At 40.4% G+C, this 12534-nt stretch overlaps 1 protein-coding gene across 3 annotated transcripts in view; it reads right to left on the bottom strand.

Annotated features, from left to right (window-relative positions):
* TPP2 (tripeptidyl peptidase 2) overlaps nt 1–12534 on the bottom strand; it is a 97402-nt gene that overhangs the window by 47529 nt on the left and 37339 nt on the right. For all 3 annotated transcript variants that reach the window (XM_073614451.1, XM_073614449.1, XM_073614450.1), the window contains exons 16-20: nt 10360–10466; nt 8652–8806; nt 7742–7858; nt 3996–4096; nt 2664–2760 (exon numbers count right to left, since the gene is read on the bottom strand). In XM_073614451.1, coding sequence (XP_073470552.1) covers nt 2664–2760; nt 3996–4096; nt 7742–7858; nt 8652–8806; nt 10360–10466 — 577 coding nt within the window. The remainder of the gene's footprint in view (nt 1–2663; nt 2761–3995; nt 4097–7741; nt 7859–8651; nt 8807–10359; nt 10467–12534) is intronic.

Here is a 12534-nt window from a genome sequence, read left to right as displayed (position 1 = left end):
CTCGACCATGCAGCCCAGCTTTCAAGTGCCTCCTTATTGTGCATCTTGTAACAGCTACACCCCATGTTTTCAGGGAGTCCTGTATTTCACCTGAAGTTATTTGTGGGTTTTTCTATGCATCCTGAACAATTTTCCTGGCAGTTGTGGCTGAAATTTTAGTTGGTCTACCTGACTGTGGTTTGGTTTCAACAGAACCCCTCATTTTCCAATTCTTGATTAGAGTTTGAACACTGCTGATTGGCATTCTCATTTCCTTGGATATCTTTTTATATCCCTTTCCTGTTTTATACAGTTCAACTACCTTTTCCTGCAGATCCTTTGACAATTCTTTTGCTTAACCCATGACTCAGAATCCAGAAACGTCAGTGCAGCACTGGATGAAAGATGCAAGGGTCTGTCAGGAGTCCAGAAACTCATTGACCTTTTATACACACACACTAATTACAAGCAAACAGATCACAGATGAGGATGGTTACCTTTAATAGCTATTCAAACCCCTTTGTGTCAACTTGTGTGTAATTGTGTGCATGTTATCCGGCCAAAATCACCAAGGTATGTAAACTTTTGATGAGGGTGATTTGGGTAGTTTGTTGCCATTATGATGATTAAAAAGAGTAAACACAGTTGATTGATAATAAATGGCTTCAGCCAAACACTAACCATGAGTGAAAGAAAAGTTTTTGTTTTAGGATTCATATTCTCTGAAAAATAGCCAAGAAATCAAATTCTGCCAAGGTATGTAAACTTATGAGCACAACTGTGTATGTATATGTGTGTGTAATATATATACACACACATACACATATATATATATATATATATATATATATATATATATATATATATATATATATATATATATATATATATATATATATATATATATACATATATATACACACACACACACACATACACATACATACATACATACATACACTTGTATAATGGAATGATTATGCCAGAATCATGGCTTCAGCTACATCCACGATCCTGATAGAATTCTTTTCATCTGGTGATTTGCTTTAAAAGTAATCGGAGCGTTTATACAGCTGCTTGACCACTTTTACAGTTCATCCAGTTCAGTTACTTCACTTAAACCTTTTTGAAATTATCCACATCCCCTGCTGACACAACCAACTGCGGGAGGGAGTTCCACATCCTTACTCTAAATCCCTTATCCTACTTCTCAATAGTTTGCATACTATTGATGTTAGGCTGACTAGTCTGTAGTTTCCAGGTATCCTGTCCCTTTTATTAATATTGGCATCACGCCAATCAGCTGGTACCATTCCAGTCAGTAAGCTATTGACGTTTTTAGGGGGTCGTCTATGGATAAATGTACTATAGTTTGTCACCAGGGTGTGAAGATTTTTTACGCATGGCATGTTTTGTATCTTACTCTTACATCTTTTATATGTTACCAAATATTGGGTATTATATTGTGTTTGTGCTCACTACAATTCACTAAAGTATATTTTTTCCTGAAAATTTGTGTTCTATAAACCGCTGTGCAAATATCGTGTGCCATGAAAAATTGCAAGACCCACCATTTTATTCTCCAGGAATTTTGGTTTCTGAAAATATATATTGTTTGGTAGTGCTAGGTCATTTTCCAGCAAAAAAAAAAAAAAAAATGGCTATATGGCTAGAATTATTGCTCTCGCTCTAACGATCGCGGCGATACCTCACATGTGTGGTTTGACCACTGTTTTCATATGTGGGCGCTACTCACGTATGTGTTCGCTTCTGCGCGCGAGCTCGTCGGGACGGGGCGTTTTTAAAAAAAAAAAAAAAAAAAAATGTATTTTTCCTATTTATTTTACTTGCTTTTATGTTTACACGGTTTTAAAAAAAGAATAAAAATTGTGCCACTTTTTTCATATTACGAGGACGTCGCGGACGTATGGGCGGAAGTGACGTTTTGACGTCGCTTCCGCCCTGCAGTGTCATGGAGACGGGTGGGGGCCCATCTTCTCACTCGTCTCCATGCACAGCTAGGGAAAGGACGCAATCGCCTCCGGTAAGCGGCAGAGGGCACCGAATCGCCACGGGAGGGGGGGGGGGCCCTCTCCCGCCACTGATAAAAGTGATCTTGCAGCGAATCCGCCGCAGAGACCACTTTTATCTTGTAGCCGACCGCTGGCCAAAAACTGGGATACCAGGGTTATGGCAGCTAGCTACTGCCATAACAACGATATCCGCCCACAAAGTTAGGACGTATATGTACATGCGGTGGTCGGCAAGTGGTTAGTCACTTCCAAAAAATTGTGGTAAAAAACAAAAACGGGTAATTTGGGGGGTTTTCGTACTAATCTGCCATTTTATTTTTAAGAGAACCCAAGGAAAGCCTTTTTTTGCCCAAAAATGTTGATCTTTTTTCTTAATAGTAAAAAAAATAAACATCTGCGTCCAGTGTCGACCATTCACAGTTAATTGCTCCACAAGTGTTTACATGCAAATGGCCGTGATACATTGTGGGAAATGTCAGCTTCCCACTGCTTTCAATAGGACTGCCTCCCGCAACTAAAACTGCCAGAAATCCCTGCTGGGTCTCCCACATATAATGGCTAACAGCCCCATACAACAATGCAAAAGTGACGCAAATCCAATGCAGGCCATAAAATCTTTTTTTTTTTTTTTTTAAATAACTCACCACTCACCTGATGGAAATTATAAGTTAAAACTATCTCGTAAAGATGGCGGTTGTTTGGCAAAATATCACGAACTCCCAAAGGTTTCGTCTTGGCGCTGACAGGCCTGTAAACATAATAAAAACTATCTAGTTACAAAATATGAATATTTATACTGTTATGTCCCCTTTTAAATGGGTTCACCCTACATAAGCCTTTGGGGTTCTATTTTTTTGTGAACTGGACAAAACTTACACACTGCACAGAAAATTTCCCCACCCTTTATGTAATCTAGCAGGATAGAAATGGCAGCTGGGCTGTCACCTTGGTCCTCATCTTGGTGCCTGTACATTTAAAAACAAGCCTGCAGTGACATCTAAACTTTTTTTTACTCCAAAGCAGGATATATATAAAGTAGACAAATTAAATGAACTATAGATTCTTTATAAGCCATTTTCATAAAAAGGGCATTGCAATTTAGGGCCTGTGTAAAACAGGCTTTGGACTTGTGTTGATGAGTGCCAGCAGGGAACCCCAGAAGAGGATCGGTGCTGCCCTGTGCAAAACCATTTAAAGCGGAATGCAACCCATATAAAAGTCAGCAACTACAAAAAGTGTAGCTGCTGACTTTTAATAATCGGACACCCACCGGTCCCACGGTCCAGCGATGCGGGTGAACGAAGCCCTGTTCCTCTCCCCCTCCTCTCCTCGGCACTGTGATTGTGGGTGCCCGGCTGTGGCTCCACAGCCGGGCACGCACTGCACATGCGCAAGCCGCGCTGGGATTGGCCGGGCATTCTTCTGGGACCTGTGACATGTCCCAGAAGATTGGAGGGAGGGAGGAGAGGTGAGAGGGGAACTTCCTTCTGGCTCCATGGAGCCCCGGGAAGAAGAGAAGAGGGTATCCGCCGCCCCCAAATGTGGCATGTCAGGGGGTCACCTCCACTTTTGGGTGAAAGTCCGCTTTAAGTATGACACGTTCAAAAAAAAAAAAAAAAAAAAAAGGGAACCTTTAAAAGCACTTTAAAAATGCATTGAAGTAAAACAACTTAAGGATTAGTTGGCAATACCCCAAGGAGCAACAGATCTCAATGCAAATAGTAGTATTGTGCTTGTGAAAAGATACATAACCTGTGCACTGACTGCATAGAAAATAGCATATGACTTCCACACAAATTGTCAATATTTAGTTACGTGAACAAGAAACATGTGAGCCTTTTCATACAAGAATTACAATTACCAAAGGCTATCAGTCACTATTTACAGTCCGCACTGAACATTTGTTGAGATCAGTATAACCCATGAAAGCATTTTTAAAGAAAAAAAAAAAAAAAAAAAAAAGAATGATAACAGGCATAATACCTTAAAGTTTGCACCCAATTTTTCAAACTAATGCTGGGAGACAAATCTTCGTACTTTAAAGTAGAGGATACATCAAAACGAAATATGCCTTCAGATGCATGCTGTAAAAATTAAAAATATATATTATATACAATTATACAAGAAAAAGCAAAGCCAACATGATAATCCCATATAGCTATTCAAACATCCTAAGGAAAACGTGGGCTGATCACAGACAGGTAAAAATGCATTAAATGTGTTGCAATGACACTGCTCTGCTAAAAATAGTGAATTTATATAAAAGATAACAAAACCCAAAAGTAGCTGTTTTAATTTACACCGCTATATAAAAGAAAAAGTACATTGAACAGCACTGGTTTCAAAACACAGTGAAACAGTTGTCTGAAATACATATAAATACTATACTGAAATACAAATAAATACTATACTATAAACATATAAAGACGACCGCCTAACTAGGAAAATACGTCATGATTTTAACATTTAATACCAGGGTTATGGCTGCAGCTAGATTACCTCAGGAGCTGGTCTCTCTCTCTCTCTCTCTCTCTCTTAAAAAAAGTGGCCCCAGTGGTGGATTTGCCGCCGGATCACTTTTAGAAGCGGCGGGAGGGGTTGTCCCCACGTCCCATCGCTTTCCGGTGGTTTTCAGGCTTACCTGGCTGATCAGGAAGCCCAAAAAACGATTTGGGGCGGGCAATGGCTGGGCACAGAGATGAGCTAAGGAAAGATGGCCTCCGCTCAACTCTATGCCCTAGGAGGACTGGAGCGACGTGACTTCTGGTTTTGGCCCCATGTAAACAAGGCCATTTTGTTTTTTTAAAGCAAAATATTAATTAAAAAAAAAATCTTTAATCTTTTGCTTTTAAAAGGGTAGAGGAGAGATTTGGGGTCTTTTAGATCACTGATCTCTCCATAAAGAGAAGCTGTCATGCATTGTTATCGCAAGGGATGTTTACATTCCTTGCAAGAGCATTAAAAGTGATCGAAAAATTTCTTTTAAAAAATGGACAGTGTAAAAGGTGAAAAATGTTAATAACATTTTTTTTTTTAAAGTGCCCCTGCCCGCGTGCTCAAGCGCAGTGCTGAACGCATACATAGGTCATGCACAAATATGTAAACGATGTTCGCACCACACATGTGAGGTATTAATTATAAACACAACACTTGTGGTTTCCCCTATTTATCATGAGCTGAACGCAAGGATCTACGACTTTTTCTATGTAAACAAAAGGCCTATTTCTCTCAAATATTGTTCACAAAACTGTCGAAATCTGTGTTAGTGAGCACTTCTTTGCCAAGATAATCCATCCACCTCACAGGTGTGGCATATCAAGATGCTGATTAGACAGCATGATTATTGCACAGGTGTGCCTTAGGCTGGCCACAATAAAAGGCCACTCTAAAAATGTGCAGTTTTACTGTATGGGGGGGGGGATAGAAAACCAGTATCTGGTGTGATAACCATTTGCCTCATGCAGTGCAGCACATCTCCTTCGCATAGAGTTGATCAGGTTTTTGATTGTGGCCTGTGGAATGTTGGTTCATTCCTCTTCAATGGCTGTGCGAAGTTGCTGGATATTGGCAGGAACTGGAACACGCTGTCGTATACGTCGATCCAGAGCATCCCAAACATGCTCAATAGGTGACATGTCTGGTGAGTATGCTGGCCATGCAAGAACTGGGATGTTTTCAGCTTCCAGGAATTGTGTACAGATCCTTGCAACATGTGGCCGTGCATTATCATGCTGCAACATGAGGTGATGGTCGTGGATGAATGGCACAACAGTGGACCTCAGGATCTTGTCAAAGTATCTCTGTGCATTCAAAAGGTCATCAATAAAATGCACCTGTGTTCGTTGTCCATAGCATACGCCTGCCCATACCATGACCCCACCGCCACCATGGGCCACTCGATCCACAATATTGACATCGGCAAACCGCTCACCCACATCACGCCATACACGCTGTCTGTCATCTGCCCTGTACAGTGAAAACCAAGATTGATCCATGAAGAGAACACCTCTCCAAAGTGCCAGACGCCATCGAATGTGAGCATTTGCCCACTCAAGTCAGTTATGACAAAGAACTGCAGTCAGGTGGAGAGCCCAATGAAGACGACGAGCATGCAGATGAGCTTCCCTGAGATGGTTTCTGACAGTTTGTGCAGAAATTCTTTGGTTATGCAAATCGATTGTTGCAGGAGCTGTCCGGGTGGCTTGTCTCAGATGATCTTTCAGGTGAAGATGCTGGATGTGGAGGTACTGGGCTGGTGTGGTTACACGTGGTCTGCAGTTGTGAGGCCGGTTGGATGTACTGACAAATTCTCTGAAACGCTTTTGGAGACGGCTTATGGTAAAGAAGTTATCATTCAATTCAAGAGCAACAGCTCTGGTGGACATTCCTGCAATCAGTATGCCAGTTGCACGCTCCCTCAAAACTTGCAACATCTGTGGCATTGTGCTGTGTGATAAAACTGCACATTTTAGAGTGGCCTTTCATTGTGGCCAGCCTAAGGCACACCTGTGCAATAATCGTGCTGTCTAATCAGCATCTGGATATGCCACACCTGTGAGGTGGATGGATTATCTCACCAGCACAGATTTAGAAAGATTTGTGAACAATATTTGTGAGAAATAGGCCTTTTGTGTACCTAGAAAAAGTCGTAGATCTTTGCAATCAGCTCATGATAAATAGGGGCAAACACAAAAGTGTTGCGTTTATAATTTTGCTCAGTGTATTTACGCAACATAACATCTTTCATATTTAAAAAAAAAAAAATGTGTATATATTGTGTTTTTTTTTTAAATTATTTTAAGTGTATTTTTTCACAAAACAAAGTAAACAGAAAAATAAAGTGTCAGAAAAAAGGCCTGGTCCTGGATATAAGTGGATATGTACGAATGCATCACCAAACAAAATCACATAACTATGGACCAATGCCTTAAGACGTATATAAAAAGAAAAAAAAAAAAAATATTGCAAAACTTATACAGAAAACGTAAAAAACTATCCTCTGAAACAGTTCCAAACAAGAAACCTTCAAGCAGAACAGTGGGATAATGTGAAAGGATGAATGCGCTACTGTAGGCGCCCCCGGGTAAGTCCATGATGAGCAAACAAGTAAGATGTGGTAAAACAGTGTTTTAATTTAATTTTGTAATTGTTAATTATAAAAATATAAACATTCTGTAACCAATATTCTTGGAATGGGTCTTAAAGTGGTTGTAAAAAGGCAAGCAGCAGCCCCCCCCCCACATACTTACCTAAGCCCCCTCTCGATCCAGCAATGTCCAGGAGAGCCTTGCCTCTCTGGGGACTTGCACTCCTGATTGGCTTTTGGCAGCAGCGAGAGCCATATATATAATTTTTTCTGAGGCGCTTTGGCAGATTGATGTTTTATACATATATTTTAGATCACTTCTCAATAGAATTTACAATATGTTGATGTCATCGCAGTCACCATTCACTGCAGAAGAGCCCAACTGGCTTGGAGAGGTAGCTCTCCTGCCCCCCGAATGCTGCAGTGCAGGGTATTACAGCAGGCTAATAAGGAAAATTCAAGTACTTACACTAGCTGCACATCTGCAAGGAACTCAAATTTCATAATGTTAACATACTTTTTTTTTTTTTTTAATTTTATATATAGCTCTGCAAGAGAACCTGAAATGTCTTCCCAGATGATGACCCCTTACAGCTTTTATCTGCTGATCATATTTTATGATAACGTAAAAAAGGAAACTCACAATATTCAGTTGAGATTGGCCACAAACAAGCCCATGAAAGGAAATGGAGTAATCAATATTCACATCACTGAGACTTGCCCACCAACGTGCAATGCAAAATTCAATGGTTTTGCCACTCTGCAATAAAAATAAAGCAAAGAAGAATAAACTAAAACAGTTAAATCCTACCACAAATAAAAACCTCAAGAAAAAAAAGAAAGAAAGAAGAAGAAAGGCCTAACATACAAGATATAATGTGCTGCAATGATATACAAAATACACACACTAAATGGGCATATACTGTATAATATATTATATATATATATATATATATATATATATATATATATATATATATATATATATATATATATATATATATATATATATATATATATATACACATACACACACATATATACACACACACACACATATACACATATATACATACATACAATGCAGAAAAAGTAGTTTAAGCAATATTTTTGCAACCACACCACAACAAACCCCATGGTACTAAGGTACCATGGGGTTTGATGGCCACAAATATACTGCATTTGAGAGCTGCGCTTGGTGTGCCATTACATTTTTGTACCATGCACGTCTCGCAAGGGCAGTGCGTTTGGTGCTGGAAATGTTCTGGTGTGAATGGGCCCTCAATCAAGATAACAGAAGCAGTTTAAAAAGGTGGAAAAATGTCTACAACTTTTAAAACCTGTAGGCTTTTTTCTACAAAGTCACTGGTTCAACCTCGCTCTTCAACACTGCTCATTGCTATTATATTGCCCGTTAATCCCAAAAGACATAGCCATGGCCAGTATAAACTCTGGGCTTTTACCACTTCTTAAGTCTCAGATAAAATAAAAAAAGGATGAAGAAGAACTCCACATTCATAGCTTGCTGTAACACAAATACAAGTATGTCTCACCAGAACGGGAAATGCTTCCGTCACAGAGCCATTTTCAGGCAGGGAAGTGAATTTGTAAAACTCGTGACTTCGGTAAGCTTTCTGCTTAACCAGCTGAACAGCATGCAGAACAAACTTGGAGGCCACATCAGGAGAACGGGAGGTCACATTAACCTCTGGAAAACAAAGTTGACAAAAGAATGCACTCGTTCAAATGATATAACCTGCAGTGTTTTACAGTATATATTTTTTTAAATTATTGTGGAATCACATTTGAATTGCGCTTAAGTGTATTTACACTTGTGTTCTCATTCACAAATCATACAAAAAATAAATAAATAAATCATGGATCATGAGTTACATGCAGGCTACCTTTAGCTAACGGGACACTGGGAAAACTAGCTAGGGCCACCCCTAATGCGCACACTTTAACTCACTCTATCCATTAGACTAGTTTTTTTTTTTTGTTTTTAAAAAAGAACAAGGAGGGATAAAAGACAGAGGGGAGGCGTGTGTCCTGCACTGTACACTAAGATAAAGAATTTATAGGAAAGTCTAATACCTATTATGGTAATCGTACAATACAAGATCTATATTCAAAAGACCATAGGATGTCCCCAAGCAAAAAAGAAAAAAAAAAAAAAAAAACACAGAGGGAAACACAGCAAACAGAACTAACCCATTAAAAAAAAAAAAAAAAAAAAAAAAAAAAAGAGTGGGGGGGGGGTTAAGAACCTGAACAAAATCACATAGATGACAGCTTGAAGCACCCTCAGGTCTAAGCCTGCGCTGCTGAGGCCTGAACATCCACCTAATAAAACGTAAAGTAGAACTAAAGGCAAAACTTTTAAACTTTTTTTATCCCATTATGGGTAGAGTAAGGGAGGTTTAGAACCCCTGCAAGTTTTATTTTTGCTATCTGTGTCCACTGGGGAGACTGTCCTTCACTATCTGCCCCATAACGAGACAGGAAGTGAGAGAAAATCCCTCTAAAGTGATGGAATCCCTGGATGACACCAGGACTAGTGTTACAATTGGAAGGCATTCCCTCTATTTCTGTTCTGGGGACAACACAAAATTTGGGATTTACATTTACTTTCAGGTTATAAATGGTAAACATGATAAATCAATAGGGTGAATCTTCCTAACGGGGACAGCGGCAGCAATAAAAAAAACTGACAGGTGTTCTAATCCCTCTCCACTTATCTTTAATCTTACTCTAAAGAATAAGTTCACCTTTCATATTACACCCATATTTGGAGGCGGAAGGGAGGAGGGAGGAGGGAGGAGGGAGGAGGGGAAACGGGGCTCCGCCTGGCTGCATCATTCATTTACAGGGTTCTGTGAATGTAAAAACTACAAGTACAGACATCCTTTGCGAATGTTGGCTTGTAGCTCTCAATTAACTACCAGGTCACTGTTAAATGCTCTGGTAGTTCATTGATTCTTCTTGTCAGTTTGAAACTGCCTTCCTGTATGACGTACAAGCAAACAGCTTACACTGACAGTCTGTAGGAGTCCTGCATGACATGAATATCTGGTAGTGTTGCTCTACATTTTCTAAATGTACCAGCATTGCATTGTTAGGCTATGCAGACAATGCATGGGAGTGAAATGATGATGAGCATACCACCAACATGTAGCTCAGCAAGAAAAATTAATGTTAAAGAATAACCTCAGAACAACATAATCATGTCTGCGTGGCCATCAATCATCATTTATATCTTACCAGCCCAGGTTGCACCTTGGGGAACTTCTATAAAATGACGCTTTAATTGTCCAGATTTGAAAAGTACATCTTTACACTCCAAATCAAACAATGCAGACTCACTGAGCCTAAAAAAAAGAACAGTAAGTACACTTGAAAAAACAAAAAAAAAACAAAAAAAAACAAAAAAAACAAAAAAAAACAAAAAAAAAACCACACACAACATTTATTCAATATGTACGAATATATATTTGCTAAAGTAGGTGACGCAAGATAATGTTTGGATGGAATACTCTTTTCTGAATAATTTCAGTGCTGTCCAAAAATATCAATGAGTTAAAGGGTTATTTCACCTTTAACAATAGAATTCCTATGCAGATAAGGAGCGCGTCTAGATATATACAAAAAAGGACAAAAGTTGCATAATGCCCTTGCTATTTATGTACCTCCTAAAGCCAGGCTGAAAAGACTCCTAGAGATGTTGCCCCCATCCTGCCCGTTTCCTAGGACGTTGCAAAAATGCTCCTAGCTGTCACTACTTGCTCCTGCCATCACAGGAGCTCCTTCTATCCCTGATTCAAATCCTGCCCATGCGTGCTTCGTCATCCTCCCTTGCTGCAGCAGCCTCAGAACTTCTGGGATGGAGAGAGAACACACATTTGCATGGGGTTTGCATCGGAGACTGGAGAGATCCGGGGATGGTGCTTCTAAGGCGCCTCCATCCCTGCATAGGCATTTCTACGGCAAGAGGTCAAAGTAACCCTTTAAAATCTGAATAATTGGTGTGGGACAGTTTGCACAAAAATAAAAGTATTTTTTTAGCATTAGGGTTAGGTTAGTGTTAACTGGAAGCTGGGTTCACACTGCAGCACGGGTTCGGTGCATCCCCGTTCACCGTTTCAGGTCCAAATACAGTCTGGATTTTTGGCTGAATTCGGACCTGAAAATGCACAGCACTCCTGTGCAACTCGCACTGGAGCCTCTCCGGAGATATGTGAACCGGCCTCTCAGAGAGCCGGTCACAACCTCCTGAAATGTGAACTAGTGTGAACCCAGCCTAAAAGGACAGTACACCTTTACAAAAACCTGCCTATGAAGGTAAGGGATGTTTGTAGATTAAAATAAACTGCAGCTCTGGCTAAAGATTTATAATACCCTTGCTATAGGTGTAGGCCACTTACATACCTTATGAAGTCTGACTGGAATACTTCCAGGACGTTGCTAAGTGAGGCCTAGTCATCACTGCTCACCTCCACCATCACAGGTGTGAGCTCTTTCTCTAATTCAAACCCCCTCACATGCTCTTTCTCTCTCCTCGGATGCTGTAGCTCTGAGCCTACACATATAGCAATGGTATTATTCAACTTTAGTCAGAGCTGCACAGTTTCTTCTTATCTATAGACATCCCTTACCTGCATAGGCAGTTTTATGGTAAAGGTGAACTATCCCTTTATGTGTAGGAGAACATTGGATTAGAGATTAAGGTGCGTTTCAGTGACATGAAGAATGCCAAGTGTTACTTTCGGCTTTAAGAATAGGGGGAGAACAGAGTTAAGATGAGGCAGAAGGTGTAACATTTTATGGTTATATTGGGGATTACGTTTAAGCGTTTAAGGGTCTTTGTTGAGAGGCCTTTGGGCTAGAGTTGATGACAGTTTAAAGACGCTTCTGAGATCGTTTGGATTCCACCAACGGATGCATTTAACATGCATCAAGTGGGTTTGGCACTCCCAAAAGCTTGTTTGGGAAAGTAAAACTAGATCCAGGCACTGCGTCATCATGACAATAAAGTGTGAATCCGCCAGGTGCCTGGACTGACACCCACCTCAGCCTCTCAGCAACCCGCTGAGACGGACGGCCGCTACCCCCCCCCCCCCCACACCCTTTCCACAGCCCAGCGCTGTGAGCGAGGAGAGGGCAGAGCAGAGAGCTGTGACCAACAGTCTGCAGCTCTGCTGGGGAAACTCTGAAGACTGACCGAACGGAGATGTATGATCGCTCGGTTCTTAGTGTTAAAGGTGCCAGGGGACAGACGCAGCATGGTTCGATGCTGCATCCACCTAGGCAAGTATGATTCTCAAAAAAAAATAAAAAAATCCTTTACTTCTCTTTTAAAGGGGAGGCCCGCCCACCCCTACAAAAATTAAAAGCCAGCAGCTACACATAGTGCAGCTCCTGACTTTTAATACTAGGACA

Source organism: Aquarana catesbeiana, linkage group LG02 (genome assembly GCF_042186555.1).
Source record: "Aquarana catesbeiana isolate 2022-GZ linkage group LG02, ASM4218655v1, whole genome shotgun sequence".
In the NCBI taxonomy this organism is placed as follows: Eukaryota; Metazoa; Chordata; class Amphibia; order Anura; family Ranidae; genus Aquarana; species Aquarana catesbeiana.
This window is presented reverse-complemented; position numbering and strand designations above follow the sequence as displayed.